Source organism: Acipenser ruthenus, chromosome 29 (assembly GCF_902713425.1).
Source record: "Acipenser ruthenus chromosome 29, fAciRut3.2 maternal haplotype, whole genome shotgun sequence".
Lineage (NCBI taxonomy): Eukaryota > Metazoa > Chordata > Actinopteri > Acipenseriformes > Acipenseridae > Acipenser > Acipenser ruthenus.
The window spans coordinates 15,415,145-15,441,600 of NC_081217.1; the positions used below are offsets into that span (position 1 = coordinate 15,415,145).

Sequence of the window (26,456 nt, forward strand, 5' to 3'; positions counted from 1 at the left end):
GGCTGGGGCAGCTGCAATTCATTGTCTTGTAAAAGCAGTCTGGGTGTAAAGTGACAGCTCTAGAGAGGGGTTTGTTCCGAGGCTGCACTTAGTGATTCTAATGTGACTTTTAACCCCGGCCAATTAGATCTGATGTCAGTTTTCCCAATATTCTGTCAACTGATGAGCCAACACTTCACTATAATGCCCGAAAACTTTGCACTTTCCCTCGTCTGGCTCCTTTATTATAGACGCTGACCTGGTGGATTGTCACTTACTGGCACGATTGCAGACATGTTGATGAAAGGATGTGTTCTAGTGTTCCTGTGCTGACCCTTGACAGCAGCTGGATCACTATAATGAGGCATAATCTGTCTCTCCAGCACAATGGAATGGGAGCCAAAGTGCTGAGAAGCAGTCTAACAAGAACAAAGACTGAAGAGTGATGGGGTCTTACCAATGATCTCTATTGCAAACTGTTCATCTAGTTATACAATGGGCATGTGAGTGTGGGTACTGATTTATTAGTATTTATTTTTATTCCATTAGAGAGGACAGTAATATTCGGTAGTTCTGTAAGCCATTGTGTGAGTTTGTACATGCATAGCTACAGTTCATGGTATGAGATTCAGTGATTCATTTCTTCTTCTTATTTTAACCAGGAGCGTATCCATTTAGACTGGAGCCTCGTTTCAAGGGGTCGGGTCACAGTCAGGTCATGTGGTTGGTGGGAGCATTGTCGGTTAACATAATATATGGGTGCTTGCATGTACACTCACACTTGTATGCAAACCTTTCATTAAAACTGCAAGTTATGATTGACAGGTCCTTCAATAACATCTAACGAAAAAACATCCTCAGAAAATCCCCCCGAATTATTTTAAATTCCATCAGCCTGGCCCTCTCCAGGGACATAGGCACTGCCTGCTGCCTCTCTCCTCAGTCCGAGACGATAATTCCCTTCCTGAAACGAACTGTGTGCTCGCTTGTCACGTCTCTCTCCAGTGAGGTTAGCTTGCGTCTCCCACTTGCTTCTGGCTTCTTCCATAGTCCAAGGGTGGCATGGTGTGAAAACCTGTTAATTACTGTGTGCTGCACTGTGACTGCAAAACCTGTTAATTACTGTGTGCTCTCATACATGTGCATAAACATACATGCACACACACACACACGTATAACTATTGTGACAGAGCATAGGCTCTGCACATGAGGGTGCATGTGAGTGCGAGTTTGGAGGTTTACATTGTGATGGCATTGCTTGATTGTATAAACGAGGGAGTGATTGGTTGATTCTTTAAGTGTTTGATTGTGTAAGTTACTGGGAGAAAAGTGTGAAATGTGGCCAGGTGGGGATTGAATAATTAATTGTCAATCAGCCTTTTGTTTTCTGTACGGAACCCCCGAAGACTGCACTAGACAGGCACAGGATGTGTATATGTTACAGGCAAAGCCCGAAATAAAAATTAAAATAACTTATTTGGGGCTTTGCCCAGGCAACCCGCGGTCTGCCCACTGCTTCTTGGGTCCGAATCACTCCCTCTGTTCTTTCAGTCCTGTTCTGAGTGACAGGCAGACCTGTGGAGCAAGGAATTAACATGAGAAACCCTATTGACACTTGCATAGTACCATCGACAACAGCCAGATAGGAATCGAGATGTATATAAAACCAACGACGCACTTCAGAACACTGTTACCTGCAACATTGGAACAAAAATGAACATGAGAAACCCCACTGACACTTGTTATACAAGGACAATATTATTAATAATGTAATAACAACCAACAATAATAGAGTGGCATTGCCTCTACGTGAAGAGCAGGGCTTCTGTAGACTGAGGAGCAAAGAATTCCAGTGCTTTATAAAATCATTTTCCTGATACTGTTTGAGATGCATGTGGTGAGACTCTTGGGTTGGTGATTAAAAGGAAGGAGGCAGGCTTACTGAACTGAGTCAGGTCAGAGTAAAAAAGATTAACTGCAAAACAGCAGCAAGTGAAAGAATGGGAAATGTTTGTTTTGTTTGTTTTTAATCCTTGGTTAACAAAAGTTACCAAAATAAATAAACAATAAATCATCCACCATGTTGGTTTATCCCTCTACTTGTAATTAGCATCGAGGCTGCTGTCTTACTAATGTCTCTCTGACATCCTCAATCCACCCCAACATAAACAAGGAATGACTTGATGAAGATATATCTGTTCATTGAGATCATTCATATGTTTACAGTATGTTGTTTAATGTGGAAACTAAAATCCTACTCTCCGAGTAATCGTTTTTTTTCAATCTAACAGATTAAAAAAAAAAAAAAAAGCGTCCAAGTTGAACCCAAATTGCTGGCTTTACTTATTGTTAATTCTCATGCACAGAGTTGTCCACGGGCTGTCATACAATCTGGTTTGTATCCCTGATTTAACCTCCTGCTCTTGGTTTTGCAATATAGAAGCTGTCCAGCTGAAAGCTGCCTTGATCAACAATTACACCTGGTTAAAGAGTCAGAAACATTTCCTTTCTGCAGAAATGCGATGTTGAATAAATTGGTGTTAAGAGTCAAATAGAAAACTGTAGGATGAGCTCTCGGGAGAACATGAATCTTTCTTAGACTTTGATATCTGTGGCTCAGAGTTGTGTGTGAAGGTGCCTGAGGGGGAGGAATAGCTTGCATAGAGCATGTGCTTGGAATACACACCATGCAGGATGTTCTCCTATCAAGTAATAATAGCAGGCTGTGTGAGAGGGTTTCAGGAACGACCTTTCTGACAAACGGATAAGAACTGAGCCTGTGAAACAGATCTGTTTGAGTGGAAAAAGATATACACCGGTACAAAGAAGCTGGTACGCGAAGTGACAAGACATTTAGAAGCTGTGATAAATCTAGTGGAAGCCACAATGACATTTTAATAAAGATTGTACATAGAATCGACTTTTCTTCACTAAACGTGGAAGTGAAATCTAAGTCAAGTAGACAAACAATCCCAGGCACTTCAAAGTGTTTTTGATAAGTATGCATTTACACCTCATTGTCGCTGACTATTAAATTGCAAAAAAAAAAAAAAAAAAAAATTATAGTAATGCAAAAGAAAAAAAAGATTGACTGAGTTGGTTGTAGCTCTGCATGTGACTGAAAGAGGTTAAAACAAGACTTAAGCAAGCCCTTCCCTTGTTCTGTCGTATTCTGGTTAGCCACTTCTACAGTTGAGAGCAGACTTCAGCACGTGCAGAGATAAACGTGCTTTGTGAATAAGAGACTAACAGTAACACAGGATGCAAGCACAGCTACATTGTTACACGCTTGTAAGAAATAAACATGCTTTTGAACATGACCTGTCTTTCCTCTCCTCTAGGTAGAGAAGAGTTTGATTAATATGCACAGGGATATGGAAGCCCTTGATTTGTACGCCCTTGATTTAGTTGGAAAGCGCCCTCCCATTTGCAGTGTACTCTGGCTTTTGTATTCAAATGGGTTCTGGTTTGAAGAGTCTGGCTGATTGCTTGTTAGGATGATAACCGCACAGCTTTTCTAATGCTATTTGTCCTTGCCAGTTCAGTTTTACTTTAGCTGAAGATGTATTGCAGACCCTCATTACTGTGGTGCTCCACATGCTATGGAATGCAAAAGTGTAGAGCGTGCATCAAACATCAATTGGAAAAACAGAGCAGGTTGACCTTTATTTATTTATTTATTTATTTATTTATTTTTATGATCTTCGCTTTGTTCTGCCGCAACACTACCTTCACTTCCTGTGTTGTGGGTAACCGGATCCCTCCTGACCTACGTGGGGTCCCTAAACTTGTCATGAAGTGAACGGGAATTCAGTGTAAGCGGGCTTCACTGGAGTCCAAAAATACCAACAGATCATTGTACCTGCTTACATTGTGACAGTGTGGATGGGGTCAAATCGGTCGACATGGTTTGTTTTCAGATTGATATCAAAGAAGGTTTGAATTGAATTGCGTGTGTATGTGCGTGCGTGTGTGTGCATGCGTGAGTGTTAGTTAGTAGATTATCTGATTTGCTGTCTGTGATCTATAGACAACTGATATGAAAACTCTAGACCTTCACTGAAACTCAACGTCTTCCATTCCGTGATCTATGGAATCATCAATACTGGTGGTCAACAAATGGTCAAATTGAAACGGTGATCTTCTTCTGTCATGAAGGCGACTTGTGGGGAAGGAAAAACTTTAGAAGTACCAACTGCTTGCCTGAGCCTGTTGAAAATCAGTGAGATGTTCATCATTGAGTCAAGCAGTGTGGACTGGTTAGTGTCAGTGTGAATCCTGATCATGTTCACCCAGGGCAGTGGCATCCAATCTGCATGATATAGTGGGGGACCTGCATCATCCAGTACAGGCAGCTTAACTGTTACACTGCCATCTTCTTCTGTGTTCAGCACATCACAGTGTATGTGATGGCATTTCTGCATGTGGGCTGTGAGCAGGTCAGGCTTAACAAGAGCGGTTCCAATCCATCCTGGATACAGCGCTGCTTTAAAAAACCCATCTGATCGTTACAGTACCTATGATGTGACATCCATGGAAACAGCTCAAAACAACAGACCAGTAAACTAATCTAATATGCTAATGTGTGTTGCATAACGGATTAGTTTGTTCAGCCATGGACGCGCCTGCATCACAGACACTTTTTTTAAAACCATTAACTCCAAGCTTTTGAGACAGCCATCGTCATTTTGACGGGCAGCTATAGTGTAGTGTATGCCCGTTTTTGTATTTATTTTTCAGTATATAAGACGCTGAAACTTTTAGTCTTTCTACTACTGCCTCTGATGAACTGCAGTTAGCTTCATCTTTTAGCTGTTGCATCTGTGAATCATTGTATTGTACCCAGAGCCACGGCTGCTTGATTCAGCACTTGCGGCCACGCTGATAATTATAATAAGCACTGATTGTTACATTGTGTCTGTTAGAATAGTATTGTTGCATGACAATGGGTGGTTATGATTCTCAATGGGCTGATACAGTTGCCACTCAGAGTGAGAATTTCTCTGCTAATGTAGTTATAAAGGGATCCTGCATATGTTCTCACTGTATATACTGTATGTGCATTATTATTATTATTATTATTATTATTATTATTATTATTTATTTCTTAGCAGACACCCTTATCCAGGGCGACTTACAATTATAAGCAAATACATTTCAAGTATCACAGTACAAGTAATAATACAATTAAGAGCAAGATAAATACAATGACTATTTACAAACAAGAGATGGTCATTCACCCCGTCTAAGCTCGCCCGGTTTCTCCTGTCTGATTGATAAGTCTAAGGGTCGATTGCACCAACATGGATTAAATAAAACTCAGTTTAGTTGATCGGGGGTTATTTTTTAAACACAGCTGCATTGCACCACAAGCATTTAAACAGGATTAGTGAATCTTCTGATTTCTGATCAGCAATCAGTCATTATCTGTATACACTATATTTAGCAAATATAAAAACAAATGTAAACAAAAAAGAAGTATTCAAGCTTCTTGCAATTGGATGATGTTTGAAATGATATTCATTTCACTCGTTATATACTATTTCTCTGCTCGGATGATGTTTGAAATGATTCTCTGCTCGGATGATGTTTGAAATGATATTCATTTCACTCATTATATACTATTTCTCTGCTCGGATGATGTTTGAAATGATTCTCTGCTCGGATGATGTTTGAAATGATATTCATTTCACTCGTTATATACTATTTCTCTGCTCGGATGATGTTTGAAATGATATTCATTTCACTCATTATATTCTATTTCTTTGCTTGGATGATGTTTTATTTGAATTCTCAAAAAGCGACAACATGCAGCCTGTGGCTTTCCTACAATCCTTAACCTGATCTCTAGTTGTGCCGACCGGGTTGTCCTGCATTCATTCTGAATCTCAATTAACTGTAATAATAGCTTTTTTTTACTTTGTATGAACTTAAAAATATTTTGTGTGAAAGTGGCAAATTCTAATATATTTATTTTTGTTTCAGGATAAAAAGCTACGAAGTTATGGAAAGTGTTAATTCATTGGAGACGATAAATTTGGAATGAGCATTAATTTAAGGCCACTAAAGTTTGTTTATCCCTTTTCACACTTGCATGCTCTACCCAGGTCAGATCCTACCCGGGTCAGGACCCGGTGTCATGCGGGTCAGGTACGTGATTTCACACTGGCATGCTCTACCCGGGTCAGGACCCGGTGTCATGCGGGTCGGGTTCGTGATTCACACTGGCATGCTCTACCCGGGTCAGGACCCGGTTGCATGCGGGTCGGGTATGTGATTTCACACTTGCATGCTCTACCCGGGTCAGGACCCGGTGTCATGCAGGTCGGGTTCGTGATTTCACACTGGCATGCTCTACCCGGGTCAGGACCCGGTGTCATGCGGGTCGGGTTTGTGATTTCACACTGGCATGCTCTGCCCGGGTCAGGACCCGGTGTCATGCGGATCGGGTTCGTGATTTCACACTGGCATGCTCTACCCGGGTCAGGACCCGGTGTCATGCGGGTCGGGTTCGTGATTTCACACTGGCATGCTCTACCCGGGTCAGGACCCGGTGTCATGCGGATCGGGTACGTGATTTCACACTGCGTTTGATAAAGCAGGGTTGACCTTATGTGACAGACGCGAGTACACAAGCGTATCAATGCCCCGGAAGCAGATGGTTACGGACACTTCCATCCAAGCTTTTGGGGATTGAACCATTGGCCCAAATGTTGATTAGAGCAAATATTTCTACACCCCTGCTGCAGTCTGGCTCACGCTGTGTCTCAATCAACAAAAATATGGCTAAACAGAATAAGCAGAAATGTTCCTTGCAGAAGTTAAACCTTCACGCAGACGTGGCTGTTTGTTATTGCGTCGGCTCACGAACGGCCGTCAAGAATTTTGTCTCGCTCAATCTGACTCCGTTTGAAAAGGACCCAGGTTGAATACAGACTAATTCTCACCTGTCAGACAAAAAGGTACAGGACCTGGGATCCGCTGCGATCCTCCACAAATGAACCCCTGCGTACATCTATATACTTTTTACATGCCACATACTATTTTTTATTGTTTTACATTTGTAATTGTACAACACAATATATAAACACGATACATAACTTTCATCTATTTCTGTTCGCCTTGACTCAAATATACAATATAGGCTATATTTGTTTGTGACTAATGGATTTTACTAAATATATCAGGTGAGGTTTGCCCTGTTTTCCAAATTGAGACCGATTGTGAGGTTGGTTGTTTTACGGAAAAGGTACATTTTATTAAGGTGTGCTGCCATTATGTCCACATTTAAACCACCTCCAAGGAAGGTTTAAATGTAATCCACCTTTCACATTTCAACCTGAATTAAAACCAGTGGTGCAGTGTGATTTATATTTTAATATTGGATTAAGAAATATTTAACCATGGATTTATTTTAAATAATTTAAATCTAAAACCTGGTTTAAAGTTTTGTGCAACATGATTAAAATATAATTCTTGATTTAATCTGGGTTAGTGGTTGGTGCATCAACACTAAATTTATCTCCACTGAATTTCCAAGTGTGTTCTCTGGTCCTGGTTTCCGTACTGCACTTGAAGTATTGGTTAGGACTAATTGTAACAAGTCCTTTTAAGATTTGAAAGACTTCATGTCCCCACTAAGTCTTCGCGAGAGGTACACTATTCTCTTTCATGCACTGGCCAGCAAAGCCACATTCAAACTTCACAGATGCTCAGGTTCTGCGTAGCTGAGCTCAGCCCAGCCTGCCTTAACCATGTTGTTCTAATATATAGAGCACTGGGTCTGTCCTGGTGGCTGTTGTTTCATTGACAATGCTGGTTTATCAATCTTCCCTCAATTTAATATCCCCTTACTATAACATCACATCTCTTTTTTTAAGTGCATTCTGTGGTTTTAGAAGTCTTTCAAAGCATCTATTATGTATTGTCTTTAAATATCTAGGTTAATTATTTATGTGTCCTCCTTTTGATAGTTAGCTGAACATGTGAGAAGCTGAATCTTTGGGTATTTAAAGTGTACCCAGTAGCCCTGCAGGTTACTAACGGAGGAGAGAAACACGGCCTCGCTTCCTTAGCCTGCGATTTATACCAAGCTGCTTTTAATGTTTAATAAACCATGTGGATTTAAATGCACTGTGAGAAGCGACTTGGGGCCCTGCTCTTGTCAGTACTATCCCTTTGTATTCCTGAGGGGTTCTGTAATTTCTTATCTTCAACATGGTAAAAAGATGAAAATCCCTGTGTGATGCAACCAGAGAATACTAAAGTGTTGCGATTTTCAGGCCCATTCGACATGTCCTGCTGTATTAAGATAGGCCGTCAACATTTTTAAGCGTTAGCTGCCTCAATACATTATTGCGCAGGAGTACTGTGGAAGCAAAATTTGTACTTAATCATATACTTTTAGTAAGTTTATTTAAAGGTCAAAGCAAAACCGCTCCCCACAGAGCTTTGTGATAGCCTTGCTTTGTACCTATGTCTGGGAATAGCACAACTGGAGAATGTACCCTTTGCTAGCCTGCTGTTGTGTTTGAATTACAGGTGAAGCCTTGCATTCAGAGTCTCCATCAAAACTCCATATTTCTTATGAATGTATATGCACTATATCTGTACGTAAATTAAATACACAAATCAATAAAAACGTTTGTGAACTTTGTCTTACAGAGGAAGATGTGGAGAATTTTGATGTGACAGTCCTACCTCAACATGTGCAAAGAAACATCGAAGCTGACAGTTTCTGGTGCATGAGTAAACTGCTTGATGGAATCCAGGTAATATCTGCCACTTCGCTCTGTTACAACAGGAGGAGCTCTCCACAGCACTAATTTCCTGTCATTTCTTTTGTAAAACAAGTATTTGCCACGTGGTAGCTGGACTCTGAGAAGGGAATGCAGGTCTCATAGTGTGGACGCAGCTTCTGCAGCATGTTCAATTCATAGTACCGATTTATATTTCAGTGGCAGCATTTTATTACTTTATAAAAATAAATGATTGCATGTTGTAATGAGCATGTGCTTGCTGTTAGTCACAGCCCAGTACCATCAGTACAGATTGCATTTAAAACATTGAAACAGTTATTTCCTTTTGAAGTTCAGAACACAGAACATTTCCCTACTTTGTTTGTTACATCACATTCATTGCGAAGCTTCAAATAAATTCCCCAGGAGGGTCATTTAAAAGTTCCTGCACCTCACTCGGCTCTTGCTAGTGTCCTAACCTTAGCAGTTTGTTTTACCTTTTACAAAAAAAAAAAATGCTGCAAACGTAACCCTTGAGGTGCAGCACCCAAGCGAGCCGCAAAAGTGTACAGTTCTATAAAGTGTGCTGCTCATGCATATTCACTGGTGTGTATCGAGAGCCTCCTGACTGGTGCAGTAGTCTGTTCAGAATTGCATACACACAGTTTTATTATAACAGAACAAACATTGTTATCTTCCAGACCTTGGGAGTGTGGGTTATTGATTATGCATACTGCAGACTTCGTGTATGAGAGAGATCTTTGAACTTTTTGCTCTGGGGTTCAAGTTATGTAGGTCATCCAGGACCTGTGGTTACAGAGACATAATTACTGTGATTGAAGCCCACGTGGAAACTGAATTACACAGGCTTCACAGCCCTCCCGAACTGCGGAAATCACTCCAAGGAAGGATGAGTGTTACTGGAGAAACTGCTGATGTGCGTTTGCTTTGCTGCTGTTTGTGAAGCTGAAGAGCATCTCTTATCACAAGGCTGTCAAGATTGAGTGCATACAGGCTGCAGGGCCAGCTCTGGCCAGGTGCACCTGGGATGGAGAAGTGCTCATGCAGAATTGCAAAGGGTTATGAAGTGCTTATCCTCGGGGATTACAATATAAATGTGGAAACTTGTCTAAACCAGAAAGAGCATGGTACGTGAACACTGTGTCAAATAGGCAGATTGAATATTATTATTTTATTACAAGACATTGAGGAACAATGCATAATACATTATATACAGTGAATGTATGTGCATAGTACATTAAACAAACAGTAAAAAAAATATAGAGACGTGCTCAAATTTGTTGGTACCCCTCCACAAAAAACGAAGAATGCACAATTTTCTCTGAAATAACTTGAAACTGACAAAAGTAATTGGCATCCACCATTGTTTATTCCATATTTAATAGAAATCAGACTTTGCTTTAGATTTTTTATTCAACATAATATTGTAAATAGTAAAACAAATGAAAATGGCATGGACGAAAATGATGGGACCGCTAACCTAATATTTTGTTGCACAACCTTTAGAAGCAATCACTGCAATCAAACGTTTTCTGTAGCTCTCAATGAGACTTCTGCACCTGTTAACAGGTAGTTTGGCCCACTCTTCCTGAGCAAACTGCTCCAGCTGTCTCAGGTTTGATGGGTGCCTTCTCCAGACTGCAAGTTTCAGCTCTTTCTATAGATGTTCGATAGGATTCAGATCAGGACTCATAGAAGGCCACTTCATAATAGTCCAATGTTTTGTTCTTACCATTCTTGGGTGCTTTTAGCTGTGTGTTTTGGGTCATTATCCTGTTGGAGGACCCATGACCTGCGACTGAGACACAGCTTTCTGACAGTGGGCAGTACGTTTCGCTCCAGAATGCCTTGATAGTCTTGAGATTTCATTGTGCCCTGCACAGATTCAAGGCACCCTGTGCCACGCGCAGCAAAGCAGCCCCAAAACATAACCGAGCCTCCTCCATGTTTCACTGTAGGTATGGTGTTCTTTTCTTTGAAAGCTTCATTTTCTCGTCTGTGAACATAGAGCTGATGTGACTTGCCAAATAGCTCCAGTTTAGACATTCTCCCAGAAGGATTGTGGCTTGTCAATATGCATTTTTAGCAAATTCCAGTATGGCTTTTTTATGCTTTTCTGTCAAAAGTGGAGTCCTCCTGGGTCTTCTTCCATGGAGCCCACTTTCGCTCAAAAAGCGACGGATGATGCAATCAGAAACTGACGTACCTTCACCTTGGAGTTCAGCTTGTATCTCTTTGGCAGTTATCCTTGGTTCTTTTTCTACCATTCAGACTATCCTTCTGTTCAATCTGGGGTCCATTTTCCTCTTGCGGCCGCGCCTAGGGAGGTTGCCTACAGTTCCATGGACCTTAAGCTTCTTAATAATATTTGCAACTGTTGTCACAGGAACATCAAGCTGCTTGGAGATGGTCTTGTAGCCTTTACCTTTACCATGCTTGTCTATTATTTTCTTTCTGATCTCCTCAGACAACTCTCGCCTTTGCTTTCTCTGGTCCATGTTCAGTGTGGTGCACACAATGATACCAAACAGCACAGTGACTATTTTTCTCCATTTAAATAGGCTGAATGACTGATTACAAGATTGGAGATGTGTGATACTAATTAAAGAAACTAATTAGTTTGAAATATCACTATAATCCAATTATTTATTATCTTTTCTAAGGGGTACCAACAAATGTGTCCAGGCCATTTTAGAATATCTTTGTAGAATAAGCAATAAATCATCTCTTTTCACAGCTTCTTTGCTTTATTCTATGACATACCAAAGGCATGCAAGTATACATGATAAAATAGCTTTTAATTTCATCACTTTTCAGGAGGAATGAAGCATTATTTCAATGAGCTGTAAGGGTACCAACAAATTTGAGCACGTCTGTATATGCAAATACATTAAATACAGACATATTACAATGCAAATACATAAGATACAGGCATGTAACATTAAATACAATTCTAAACATTGTGGATGCGTGTGTCATACAGAATCATACAGGCTGTGTGGTCTAGTGGTTAAAGAAAAGGGCTTATAACCAGGAGGTTCCCGGTTCAAATCCCACCTCAGCCACTGACTCATTGTGTGACCCTGAGCAAGTCACTTCACCTCCTTGTGCTCCGTCTTTCGGGTGAGACGTAGTTGTAAGTGACTCTGCAGCAGATGCATAGTTCACACACCCTAGTCTCTGTAAGTCTCCTTGGATAAAGGCATCTGCTAAATAAGATAAGATGGAGTGAAAAACCTGAAATAGTAATTTAGACAACAGCTGATAACAGATATCAGGCTTAAAGAGCATTGAAAGCAAGAGAGAACAAGTGGGTCTTGAGAGTTGATTTGAAGCAAGTGACTGTGGGAGCTGCACGCACCAAAGCTGGGAGAGAGTTCCAGAGAGTCGGGGCCATGAAGCTAAAATTGTGGTTTGTCACACTTGAGAATTATTGTATTTCTTGTTCTTATTGTATGACTTATATTGTAACACTTGAATGTATTTGTATTTGCTTGCGATTGTAAGTCGCCCTGGATAAGGGCGTCTGCTAAGAAATAAATAATAATAATAATAATAATAAAAGAGCGTTCTCTGAGTGTGGTGCACTTTTTTTTTTTTTTTTCATAAATTTAGTCGTTGCCAATCAGTTTTTTATTATTTTCTCCCCAATTTGAAATGCCCAATTATTTTTAGGCTCAGCTCACCGCTACCACCCCTGCGCTGACTCGGGAGGGGCGAAGATGAACACATGCTGTCCTCCGAAGCGTGTGCCGTCAGCCGCCCGCTTCTTCTTTACACACTTTGCAGACTCACCGTGCAGCCACCTCAGAGCTACAGCGTCGGAGGACAACGCAGCTCTGGGCAGCTTACAGGCAAGCCCGCAGGCGCCCGGCCAGACTACAGGGGTCGCTGGTGCGCGGTGAGCCGAGGACACCCTGGCCGACCTAACCCTCCCTCCCCCCGGACGACGCTCGGCCAATTGAGCGCTGCCCCCTCGGAGCTCCTGTCCACTGTCAGCTGTGGAATAGCCTGGACTCAAACCGGCGACATCCAGGCTATAGAGCGCATCCTGCACTCTAGCGAGTGCTTTTACTGGATGTGCCACTCGGGAGCCCCCCAGAGTGAGGTGCACTTTTGCTTGGGTATAACAAGCAACCCAGAGTCAGAGGACCTCGGCTTGCGTGCAGGGACATAGCGGGTCAGCAGGTTGGAGAGATACTCTGGACCTGTGTGATGAAGGGCCTTGTAGGCAAGCAGGAGAATTTTGAAAGTAATCCTGAACTTTACAGGTAACCAGTGCAGCTGGGCAAAACAGGTGGTAATGGGATTATGGTTTTTACATCTGGTAAGGATCTTAGCAGCGGCATTTTGAACCAGCTGCAATCGGTTTATGGCACGTGACGGAAGACCACCATAGAGAGAGTTGCAGTAGTCGAGTCAAGAGGAGATGAATGCATGACAGAGTATCTCTGCATCTGGGAGGGAAAGGTAGGGACGGACCTTTGAGATGTTTTGGAGGTGGTAGAAGGAGGATTTGACTACAGAGGAGATTTGGGCATCAAAGGAGAGGTTACTATCCAGAAGTACACCAAGGCTTCACACAGTGGGGGAAGGCAGCAGCAGACAGTTTCCAAGGTTCAAGGAAGCAATATTGAGATTCTTGGTTTTAAGTTTTTTAACATGAAAATATATTCAGATGTGTGCTTTGTAAGTTACCTCCACTCCGACCTCTTTTGAAGACTTACAAGACAAGTTTGTTTAAAATCACAGGTCTAGGTTAAAATGCTAGAATGCTTCTTTTCTTTTGTAGGAATGTTGTAGCAGGTGCAGTAGGTTTTGTGCTGGAAGAAGCTTTCGTTGTATCTTTCCAACGCAGCTTAATTGCTTTTCTGTACTGTAATGTTGTAAGGTTTATGTAAGGTGATGACATGGAATTAACTACTTAGTTATGCTATAAGGATGGGATCAGACCATGTTTAAAATTAACAATGTTTACCATGTATTGGTTCCAAATACCCACATTACATTCTGCATTGAACATTATTGCTTACGATATAATACGTGCCTCTAGTATTAACAGAGATAGGCAATTGATCAGATTACCTGAACCCCTGTAGAGAGCCCTCAGTCTGATACACCGATGGTCCACAATGGTCCTGGAGGTGGTAGAGGCTTCCCTGGCTGTGTGTACCTCTATTCCTGCTATTTATACAAGAGTAGGCTCAGAACATATGTGACTAGAGATTTTGGGCCTCATGCACTAAACAGCGGTAACCAGTTTACCACACTGTAACAGGCTTTGTCCACCTGCTATATTCACTAACCAGCGGCAAATGACTTTGCACGCGAACTTTCCTAAGTGTCTGAGCGCGTGTTAAATTGACCGCTTATTGAAACCAGGGGGTGTCTGTCTAAATCACAGTATAAATAGAGCAGACCACAACTAGTGCTGTGTGGGAAACATGATAAACGAGTATATCTGCTTTCAGGTACTGTATTTAATTTTTTCCAGGATAAACAATTGCCCGTGTTCCACAGAACACTACAAATAGAATGTTAAATATAGGCTTGTGGCAATGTGCCCCGTCCCTGTGTGCATTTGTATGTTGCGTGCGTGTGTTAATGTTGGTGTATAGATTGGTACACGGGATATAAACGGGTCTGTGTTTCACGTATATTTAAAAAGTGTAGATTTGTATTTAGGCACGAGGAGAGCACAAATCACTTCACGTGCTGGTTAAATGTAATATGTGAGCACGGGGTTGCACAGAATTAATTCACGTGCTGGGATTCAAGTGAATAATTAATTAGTAATTGAATCCCAGCACAACAGTATATATAGAGACACGTAGCATGCAGTCGGGGTTAGGTGTTCGGCGAGTGGAGAACGGGATTGGAGACGGAGGTGAAGTAAAATAATAATAATAGTAAAAGTAATAGTTAACGTGTTTTCACTCACCGTGTTTGTTCGTCTGTCTGTCCTGCACCGTCTGTTTAGCGTTTAGTCGTTTTGTATGTCTGTTTATTTTGGCGCAAGTGCCGTGTCCAGTGTTTTTGTGTTTCAAACCTTTTATTTTCTGTTAATAAACGCTGAGTGCAGCCATTGCTCATCACCATCCACATCTCTCTGTCGTTTGTGTTCCTGTTTCTGGTCTGACGCCACCCACTCCGGCCGTCTTTGTGACAAGGCTACATGGGATGTATTTTGTTGGTTTTGTGGATTAAGGGCAATATTTTAATATACGGTGTTGTAATACTGTACATAATGATATGATTCTGAAAATGCAACTTACCATAAGATGACTGCATGTGAACTGTATTACATAATAATTTCCTTTATTCCGATTCCAAACATGTTACTTTCTCAATGCAAGATGCATTGTAGGAATTGACAGTGCTGTATAAAATCCCATGATGTACTGTATTTTTCCATTATGACGTTGTACTGCCGAAACGGCCAAGAGACAGTTGTGCTCTTTTAACACATGAATTACACTGAATTATTTCGGCCCTGGAAACATTAGCATTTTTGTCATGGAAAAGACAACCGTGAGTACTGTACAAATTGTGACTAGCCTGTGCAGCACGTCGAAATCGCCGGAGAAGCAGCTGGAAGGTTAAAGTTTCTTAAAAGATCAAAAAGAAACAAACCGCATCCTTGCAATCCCTTTAAAAGAAACACATTTATATTCAGCCAACCTTTCTGTACCAGAGTACCTTCAAAATAAACCAGAGGGGGATAAAGGTGAACAAACAAGTATTTGTTTTCAGTTAATTATTTTCTGTTTCTCCACTTTGACCGTCTCAAAGCAAAACATTCCCGGTGTTACGCAGAATTCTGTATCCCCGCATGATTCCTGTGCAGATGCAGTTTTTCGAAGCTGGACGTGGATGTGCGATATTCCTGTGCCCGAGTCCCGCTGTGTTCTCAAACACTGCCATTGAGTTCTACTGCAGTTTGCAACAAATATTGAAAACAAGACCATGCTAATTCTGTAGCAAAATAAAACAGCACATTTAACACCACTGATTTTCTACAGTACGCTCAGCCTCCTGCGTTGCTCAATACACTAAACCCTTGATTACATGTAAATACTGTTCAGAAACATGAAGCGTTCACATATAGCGATCTTGATCTATGCAGGTGTCAAATCTAAGGGGATACAGGAATCTATAGGGATGCAGTTATCTGCGTAACACCTCCCCTCATCCTACAGAGACCCATTGAAGATGTAGCTGGTGCCGGCTGCTGCCTCCTTGGTTGCTGTTATTCTGACAAAGTGAGAGCCGGACTACCTGTCCTTTGGAGTGCCCATATACTAAAATATAGGGTGTGTAAGGCGTGCAGCATTTTGCGTGCTATGATGACTGGCAAATTAATCATTTAGCTCGCCTTATTCGTGCATATTATTCTATTGGTGAATAGAGCGGGCACGCCTTCCTTTTTGCGCGGAGCATGGGTTTCTCTTACCACGCAGAATTTCAGGTAATTTACCACCGTTTAGTGCGTGAGGCCCTTTGTTTTTTGTTATCTTACTAATTGTCAATATAAATGATTGATTCGGCTGTTACTCTATTCAAGTGCAACCGACCATACTATATTTAACAAGGATACTGTGGTTAACTGTTTACCACATTTTTCTTTTCCATATATTTCTGCACATGCTTTATCATTTCAAACCTGAGTTACCATAGCAACTCTACTTATGCCAGACACCTCTAGCAAACTGGTTTAGCATTACCACCCCATTGCACTCTGCAATTTTGTTTATGCTAATGTAGAGTAAAATTCTGTGCTCTGTTTTTCTTTTGAAGGACAACTACACGTTTGCTCAGCCAGGAATTCAGACAAAAGTGAAAGCCCTGGAAGAGCTAGTGAGCAGAATCGATGGTAAGTCTCTTGGTTTCCTTGCTGTTAGTTTTGCATTCTCTTGGTAAGTCTCTTGGTTTCCTTGCTGTTAGTTTTGCCCTCTCTCGGTAGGTCTCTTGGTGTCCTTGCTGTTAGTTTTGCACTCTCTCAGTAGGTCTCTTGGTTTCCTTGCTGTTATTTTTGCCCTCTCTCCGTAGGTCTCTTGGTTTCCTTGCTGTTAGTTTTGCACTCTCTAGGTAGGTCTCTTGATTTCCTTGCTGTTAGTTTTGCCCTCTCTCGGTAGGTCTCTTGGTGTCCTTGCTGTTAGTTTTGCACTCTCTCGGTAGGTCTCTTGGTTTCCTTGCTGTTAGTTTTGCACTCTCTAGGTAGGTCTCTTGGTTTCCTTGCTGTTAGTTTTGCCCTCTCTCGGTAGGTCTCTTGGTGTCCTTGCTGTTAGTTTTGCACTCTCCAGTTGGCCGTTCCTGCTGTCGTTTGTTATGCCATGACACAAGTAAATAGCCCGGTTCTATCACAAATTCAATATGACTATATCTGATTTTCAGAATTGCGCAGTGATAGCCTTCAGTTCTGCTGTTGGACTCAGATAAATAGCTGCCGTTCCCATGTCCCTCTCCACCAGCCAAGCAAGAAATAATATTGGAAAGCATGTGAACGCAGTGGAAGCGGGATGTGTCGCTGGGAGTGTCAATCAGAAAGGAATGTTGTACAAGAGTCTTCTGACCCAGCGGGGTGGAGGCAAGACATTGATTTTCACTGAATCTGAGCAGAGAGTTGCCTTCCTGAACTGCAGCTGTCTGTCGGGGAGTTAGTGCAGTGGCATTATACCCACACAACACAGGATTCTGTATTTGAGGACCGAAGACTCTTGCCAACAATCAAATGTTTTTGGTTGTCATTGCTGCTTCAGCACTATAAAAAGGATCATACACTTTGGGGGGAGAAAATAAAAACTAAATTACTGCTTCAAGCGCCCACAGGATTCAATTTTATGTGAACCCCTGAACACCTGCCTGATTCAATTTGTTACTGCCTTCACACTTATCAAATGTAAGACCAGAGGTGAATGTTGATGCTGTGTTATCCCCATGAAACAGTAGTCACAAAGCAAGGTTGGGATGCATTTGGGCCACTGTTTGAAAATATATGCTACGGATCGGTACCCACTTTCATTTCTCTCGGTCTCTCGGTTGCACGCAGCTCTGTTAAAATTGATTGGTTTTGCTCTTCCGTGAAAGGTTTTATTTACCAAGTGAACCCAAAGCTGTGCCTCGCAGAACTCACAGGCAACACAGTTGTGTCTTTGCTGGATATCACTATAGAACCCTCTCTTTGTCAGACAGTGTGCTGGATATCACTGTAGAACCCTCTCTTTGTCAGACAGTGTGCTGGATATCACTACAGAACCCTCTCTTTGTCAGACAGTGTGCTGGATATCACTGTAGAACCCTCTCTTTGTCAGACAGTGTGCTGGATATCACTATAGAACCCTCTCAGTGTGCTGGGTACACCCCTCCCCACATGGAAAGGTAACACCCTGTGTTTATGATTCGGATGCCCCAAGCATCTGTGCCTGAGAGAGAACTGATGAACAAGAGGTCTTGGATAAAGAACCTTTCATAACCTGGTTTGCTTCTCAGGGAAAGGAAATGGAAACAAATGGTGGAGCAAATTGTGTTAATCATCGACTTCTGTCCTTTCGCATTTAATTTGGGATGCTTAACATCTCGGAGACAACAACCTGAACATCAGTGTTGGGATGAAATGAACAGTTACTGCAGTTCCCTTTTGCTGAGAGAAGACTGTTCGGTCCAGCACCATGCAGCAGAGCTGGCCCCTCCCAGTCCCCCCGATCGTAAACAGCAGCACTCACAAACACATACAGTGCTTCCCCTTTATAACTCTGTAGTTGGGAGCCATAGTTCAGAGACTGTGCTATTTGTGTTCCGCCTTATAACGAGAATACTAGTGCTAGTGTAATGGTCTTGTAACCTGTTCCGCGGTATAAAGGGCTGCCTTATAAAGTGGGAGCACTGTACCTGCAATTAACACATTGCTGCTGAAACCAAAAGAAATAAACTCTTTAAACTTATTATATAGTACCGAGTCACCAATTCATAATACATGTAAAGCATTATTCATCATAGAAAAGAAGGCATTATTTTGCCTATAACCAGCGTGCCTTCCAATGGTTTATACAACAGTATGTAAGAAACACTTCATTATCCTTGTCTCTCTCTTTTTTTTTTTTTTTTTTTTTTTTTATTTAGTCGTCGCCAATTATTTTTACCCCGGTTTCCACCCCAATTTAGCATGCCCAATTATTATCTGTATCCCCGGCTCACCGCTCGCAACCCCCCCGCCGACTCAGGAAACGGAGGCTGAAACACGCGTCCTCCGAAACGTGCTCCTTCCAAGCCGTCATTTTTCGCACTGCAGATCCACAGCAATGCTACCAGACCTATAGTGCCGGAGGACAACACAGATCTGGCGGCTCCGCTGCAGAGCCACAGGCGCCCTATCAGCCACAGGGGTCGCTGATGCGCGGTGAGCCGTGGATTCCCCTGCCGACCTAAGCCCTCCCTACCCGGGCAGCGCTCAGCCAATTGTGCGCCGCCCCCTAGGAACTCTCGGTCACGGTCAGCTGTGACATAGCCTGGATTCGAACCAGCGATCTCCAGGCTATAGGGCACATCTTGCGAGGAGCGCCTTTACTGGATGCGCCACTCGGGAGCCCGGCATCCTTGTCTATCTTAACCATTTGACTTGACTGTGGTGGCTTGAGCTGACAAAGCAATACAATAAGTGGGAAGAAAAAATAAATAATGCGGTGGCTGTTTATTTTCATTGTTGTCTTTTAAACAGTAGAAGGATACACATCAGTTGTAGATGCGGCACTGTAAACTTACGTTCCTGGGCTTCATAAACTGTACTAGTCCACAGGAGGGGCAGGCTTGGTGCAGTGTTGCATTGTGATTTGATTATTAGTTGTCATTGTGTTGTATTTCAGAGCATGTCCACAATCACTTCCAGAAGTACGAAGTGGAGTATCTGCAGTTTGCATTCCGGTGGATGAATAACCTGCTAATGAGGGAGCTTCCCCTGCGATGTACCATCAGACTGTGGGACACTTACCAGGTACAGAAACCCCTGCTGGCTTCAAAGGCTCTGTTTTGTCAGAGAAGGATATTGTGTGTGTCGGATGTAGGCAGTCTCAAGTCACAGACTTCAACACTTGCAAGGAATCTAAACTTCAGGCTTATGCAGGACCCCCCCCCCATGGTAAATGTTAATCATAAACCCTGCTTTCAACCAGCACAGAGCTTGCATTGTTGAATGATAATTAACTGCAGAGGGCCTGTCTAAATGCTGCACAGGTGTTAGCTTCCAGGGGCATCATCCCTCTTTTCTTTCAAAAGTACTCTGCAGAGGTAGTAGAGCACTGGCATACAGTAAGTTTAGAGAAAGCTTAGGAGGGCTCTGCTGTTTTCCTTGTTCTTTGATAATGTTTGGTGCTGCAATAAAATATCATATTTACAGATATACGCTGACTGGAAATTCAAAATCCTTTAGTATTCAATGTATGCCAATGCCAGGGATGGAAATACTACTCCTATTGCATAGCAGTTTGATCTGTTTCTTGTTTTGCTGTGAGTGTATAAAGACTCATCTGAGCTTGTTATCTATTCATTGTGGGTAATCAAGCTCCTAGTAAAACCTGGAATGCAGTAATGTTGTAGTGTGTACATTTATTTTTAAATCAGAAGGGACAGATACAGTTAATTAGATTGCAGATTGTGCAAGTGATTCAGACTCTGGCCAACTCAGTTAGCTGGCAGTTACCTTTCCTAAAGAACAGTCCCATTTTCTGAATACTGATAAAGCTCAAAGCAAAAAGGTGAAAGCATGGAGAGAAATTAGCCACGGAATGAGGTGATCAGCCAAGCTTACCTCCGGATAGACTAACTTGTTGTTATGCACTAGATAAATGAGTTTTATCATGAAGATTGTAGCACAAACAAGGAACTTGGTAAAGGAAAAATAAGATGTTAATGAGGACATTAATCTCCACAATGTGATTTCTGCAAAGCTGTGTGGCTAATTGCTCTGTTATCTGGTTGGTTGTGAAAGCCTCCTTTTGGGAATATAGAATACTTCTTGCAAATCTGCCAAATCCACATTCTGTTTCTGCTACACTTACTGATGGTGCTAATTTACTGGTGCAGCCTGGACTTGAATAGTAGTAATAATAATAAGAAAGCAATACACTACTTCTAGCAGTTCGAGGCATTCTGGCCTTTCATATACGTATAATTAGGCGCTTTATATTATGCATTGATCACGGCTGTCTGTCTGTCTGTCTGTCGGTCTGTCTTTCACACACAATAATTGCATCTTCACAAATGTTTGTCATGGTCTTCTGGCATCCCATTTCAGATTCCAATGAATTATACAAACTCTAGCTAACATATCTGAAAGTGGTCCAGTATTAGAGGACCCTACGTATGTGTGTTCAATGTATGTTTATTTTTTTAATCTTGTGACTTGGATTACATAATGACTAAATAAGATCATTTCAAGCCAATCAAAACAGTTTCTATTTGTTGTTTACCATGTTGTGTCTGCATGCATGATCTGATGTGACTGTCTTTTGCAGGTTGCAGCTATGGCTCCCTATGCACAATTGCATTTAATAAGTAAAACCCACTTTGCTTTACTTTACATAACCTTTATTTGCATAGAAAGATAACGGTCAAGATATAAAACACTCCTTCAGCTTTGCAATTTAAAAGCAATTGAAGTTTCTATTTTATTCTAATTCCATTCCCTGGCATAATGTATTATTGTGATGAGCACTAACCACAGCCCGAAGAGACCTGCTTGAGATATACATGAGCCAGCTGGTGCGCTGTGCACATTGTGTAATGCTGGTAATATTGTCCTGACATTTACACACACACATTCACTACTGGAACATCAGCAAAAGTCCTCCCTTTTATCAGGTTTCCGTACTTTGTGTATTGCCCATGAGGTCAGATGAAACGGGTCTCAGATGATAGACATACTGTATATATCTTTGTTTCTCTGTTATCTCTGTCTCAGTGCTTTGCAAAGCAAGAGAATTGTTCTTAATTCAGCCTCAACCAAATATTTTATCAGCAGGTGAATCATTGTCTGCTGTAGAAGCAGAAAATGAAGGGATTGTTTTTTTTTAAAATTGCATTTCTCCCTGTAATGAAATGTTGTGTTCACACAATACTTAAAGCTCCTGTCTTTCCCAAGGTAATCTCCAGAACTCATTTCCTGCCTGTCTTTCCCAAAGTAATCTCCAGAACCTTTTTCCACTCCTCTTTCCCAAAGTAATCTCCAGAACCTCTTTCCATTCTTCTTTTTATTATTATTATTATTATTTATTTCTTAGCAGACACCCTTATTCAGGGCGACTTACAATTGTTACAAGATATCACATTATACAGATATCACATTATTTTTCACAATTATACAATTATCCATTTATACAGCTGGGTTTTTACTGGAGCAATCTAGGTAAAGTATCTTGCTCAAGGGTACAACAGCAGTGTCCCCCATCGGGGATTGAACCCACAACCCTCTGGTCAAGAGTCCAGAGCTCTAACCACTACTCCACACTGCTGCCCCGTCCCAAGGTAAACTCCAGAACCCCTTTCCACCCCTTTCCTGCCTGTTTCCTACTGAAAGAAGGTGTGAAGCTGAATTACTTCTTGAGAACATACTTTAGAGGCATTAAGTAAACAGTGATTGATCCTGTGTAACCCATCTTTCAGACAGACAACAGCTAGCTCCATATGGTGTAATTACAGGCAGTCCTCATGGGGGACTCTCTGTGCACCTACATAAAAAACATATTTTTGGGGGAAAGCTAATGCACAAAAAGTACAGCTGCATTGCATTTTAGAGCTTGCTATTTCATTGATTCTCGGTTTGGAACTATTCATAGGTCAGTTTTCTACAGTGAAAGCAGAAATAAAACAGTTTTTATTCAATCTTGTTGTTACACCAAGTACCATTCACCAAAAATAAATAAATAATAGAATCAGCCAATAAAATCTATAGCTGAAAGCAGCCTCTGACATGCCAGGGAGTGCAGGAGGAGAGGGTCAACGTGGTGATTTCTGCAAGCTGAGTATAGACACGGGTAACCTTTCATAGGACCTAGATAGAGATGCATCTGTACGCCTGTCACCATCTGTTTGCATCACTAAAGTGGAGGCATTTCCCTTTAAAATAGTATATTAATGTTTTTAATTCACTATGGCAGCCATAGTATTTTCCCACAAGTTGCGTAAAGAGAGGCTGCTACTGTGCAAAAGAAAGAAAATCAATAGAACTCAAAGCACTTAATTGAGCTTAATCATTCCCTTCAAAGCCATTATTCCTCCAGCCTTTCTTTATTTCTGCTATGACCAGGGTTTCGTCCGTACAAATATACAGGAGCGTACAGAAGAGGGGATGTAGAAGCCAAACAAGATGGTATTATTTCTGGGCCAGTTATTGTTACAATCTGCCAGGAAAACAGTTTGATTAACCCTTCCAAGAGATTTACAGGATTATAAGGAGCAACTGTCTCATTTAACATTTAACAAGCTGTTCTTCCACGGAGGACTTGTGTCGCCCCTGCGGCCCTTCTGCACTTCAGCAGAAAAAGGGCTGATCTCATTAACCCCTAACTCCACCCTGCAAAAAAAATGGCACAATATTAGAAAACACTTTATCTGCTATAATGATCATATATAAATATGTTATAAAAATGATGCATACTAATATTCAAAACATACCAAGATAAAACATGTAACTAAAGCATGTTAATAAACTTTATACAGGAATTGACTTTATAACATAACAAGAAGCCTCCCACTATCACAGTGATTATACAGTCGGCGCGACCTAATCGGGATATTGATAATCGGGATTTCTGCTTAAGTGGGATACAACTCTGGGAGACGGTTCTTCCCGATGCTGTTTATGTTGTTTAAGTGAGATGTCACTTCTTTTAATTGAGATATAGTATTTTCAAATGATGAATAGAGACGGGTCCGTGTAGCGCAGTGCAGTGAGTACGTGATTGCGCTGTGACATGTGTAAGCCACATTGAACTCCTGAAGGAGCTGGAATTGGTGTGTCAACATCGCAGGTGCCTCGCCTTGTGATAACATGTGATTTCATTCTTTTTCATTTCAAGGCATGTCGTATGCAGACAGGCTAAAATAATTATTATTATTATTATTATTATTCAGTCTTGAACAAAGAAGACTATGCGGTGATCTGATTCAAGCATTCAAAATTCTAAAAGGTATTGACAATGTCGACCCAGGGAACTTTTTTGACCTGAAAAAAGAAACAAGGACCAGGGGTCACAAATGGAGATTAGATAAAGGGGCATTCAGAACAGAAAATAGGAGGCACTTTTTTTACACAGAGAATTGTAAGGGTCTGGAATCAACTCCCCAGTAATGTTGTTGAAGCTGACACCCTGGGATCCTTCAAGAAGCTGTTTGATGAGATTCTGGGATCAATAAGCTACTAACAACCAAACAAGCAAGATGGGCTGAATGGCCTCCTCTTGTTTGTAGACTTTCTTATTTTCTTATTTAGAAAACAAACAACAATTCATTTGGACTCTTATTTTAAATTATGTATTTAACATGTAATCATAATGTGATGTAATTTCTTTTCATTTAGAAGCATGTGTAAAAAGTGTGACTAAGGTCTTCTCAAATGGGGACAGTCGTTATTCGTGATATTTTTAGTATCCCGAGGTGTCCTGATTTAAGCGGGGTCCACTGTAATAAAATCGTACTGACCTGCTATCCCCTGTTAACCCTTGTCAGCGCCTGTATTTAAATGGTTATAGATGCTTATCAATGCATTCTGAAACACAAGTGGCAGCTGAATCTCTTCAGAAGCAGTTCTGATTCAACACAATGAAGGTGTCACAGTAATACATTCAACCTTCATAGTGAAGCATGCGGCTGCAACAAGCCTGCACTGTTGTGTATTTCCACCTCTTTTTTTGTGTTTCAAGATACAGATTTCCCAGACGCAGTGGATTGTGTGTGTTTTTGTATCCTTTGCAAACGGATCTATCATAAAGGATCAGAGTATTTGTGCACTGTATGTTTGTAACATGTATGTTGAGGATTCCTTTGTTACATTTTGACACTACGAAACAACATTTTTGTTGGAGGGGGGTTTGGGGGGGGAGTGACACGAGATAGAAAAGGTTACCTTATGCAGTTCCTGACCATTAATCTTCTTTCTGTCCATATTCATTGCACTGCTATCTGCTGTATAATCAATGTGTTTCGTGCATGTGTAGGAGTTACAGTAATCCATGCGGTTTCTAATCTTTAACAGATCATTTCATTAACTTGGGGGCGGATTTTAAAACAAGCACTTTGCTATTGTGTATATGGATATTTCTTTATTTACTCCAGTATGATAAGATAATACAAAACAAATAATACAGCCATTTATTTAAATTCTAGAATACTCTCCATTTGCTTTCAAATTGTAAAGCAAGATCTCAGGAATACATACAGGGCTGCTACACTGACATGTATTAGTACAGAGAGGTGCTGTTAGGGACGCCTTCATGATTACAGAACTTACCTGGCTTTCTATATATTCCTCCTAATATTCCTATTCTTCATGATGGAACTTGCCTATCCAATTTCAGTTTTAATGTATTTTATTTATATAGTGCCTTTCATACCACAGTATCTGATTTACATGTCTGTTAAAACTGAAAGAAGTACACAATATCAAGAAGTCAAATGAACAAAGTAACAAATAATATCATTAAATAATAATAGAAAAAACAATTGAAGAAAACAGGAAATTAATAAGAATGATGAAACACAAAATTACAAAAATAAGCAAATAAAATAGATAAAAACACTTATTTGTTAGGTTAAAAAGGCTAAAAACTGTAAAAGCCCCCATTTACTACTGCATGCATTCGGCTACCAAGGATGTGTTGCTGGGATTGGCCCAGTTTTGCCCTGATGAAGAAGCGAGGAGTTGTTTGTGTTCCTCCTGCAGAACAGACGGAAGCAGTACTGCTGTGCTCAAATCTTTAATGCCTCCCCTTCACAGTGATTGCACAGCCACTGTACAGCTGTGATTAGCATGCCTGGCTGTGGGCTGTAAGATGGGCTGAGAGGCGCAGAATAGAAACGTTTTTGTGAAGTGCCATGTTTCACCTCACTGGTGCTGGCACTTCATGATTCTGCACACTGAGCTGCCGAAGATCCAGTGAGTCGGCCAAGGATTCTGGTAGGCGTATTTTTGGAAGAAAGCACGATACTTGTGATGGGTCCAGCTGTGTGCTCAAGTGCCTCTCACAGACATTCCGTTTGCAAACAATTAGCATCATAATACAATTTATCAATGTACTTTACGCTGTTCAGAGAAGCAAAAACCATGCAAAGAGCTATTCAAGACAGTTGACGCCATCCCCTACTAATTATCAAACAAACAGCCATCCGTTTTAAAGCTGTTTTGCTCTTTTGTCTGCCAGTGTTTGTGGGTGTGTGTGCATGTGTGTGTGTGTGTGTCTAACCCCTGCTTTAATAAATAGGCAGCGGTTGGACAAATCGCATCACCAGCTGAAGTTAATTTGTGCCCCTCAGTTTTATTACAGTTCAGTGCTCCAGCAGCTGAGGGAGAGTGCTTGTGGCAGGTTTGAAGAGGGGGATAGTGTTTTCTGGAAATTGAAACAGACCAATTCAATAAAGGATAGAAAATGCATTAAAGTCAAGCTAAAAATCTGAAATTTGAGGAGGTGGAATAAAAAGCAAACACTGGCCTTAGTAATGACACAGCAGAGT

At 41.3% G+C, this 26,456-nt stretch overlaps 1 protein-coding gene across 2 annotated transcripts in view; it reads left to right on the forward strand.

Annotated features, from left to right (window-relative positions):
- The window catches only part of LOC117964471 (TBC1 domain family member 22B-like), a 167,368-nt gene that overhangs the window by 111,402 nt on the left and 29,510 nt on the right, over positions 1–26,456 (forward strand). For both annotated transcript variants that reach the window (XM_034908012.2, XM_034908013.2), the window contains 3 exons: positions 8,644–8,750; positions 16,536–16,611; positions 19,598–19,725. In XM_034908012.2, the coding sequence (XP_034763903.2) occupies positions 8,644–8,750; positions 16,536–16,611; positions 19,598–19,725 (311 nt within the window). The remainder of the gene's footprint in view (positions 1–8,643; positions 8,751–16,535; positions 16,612–19,597; positions 19,726–26,456) is intronic.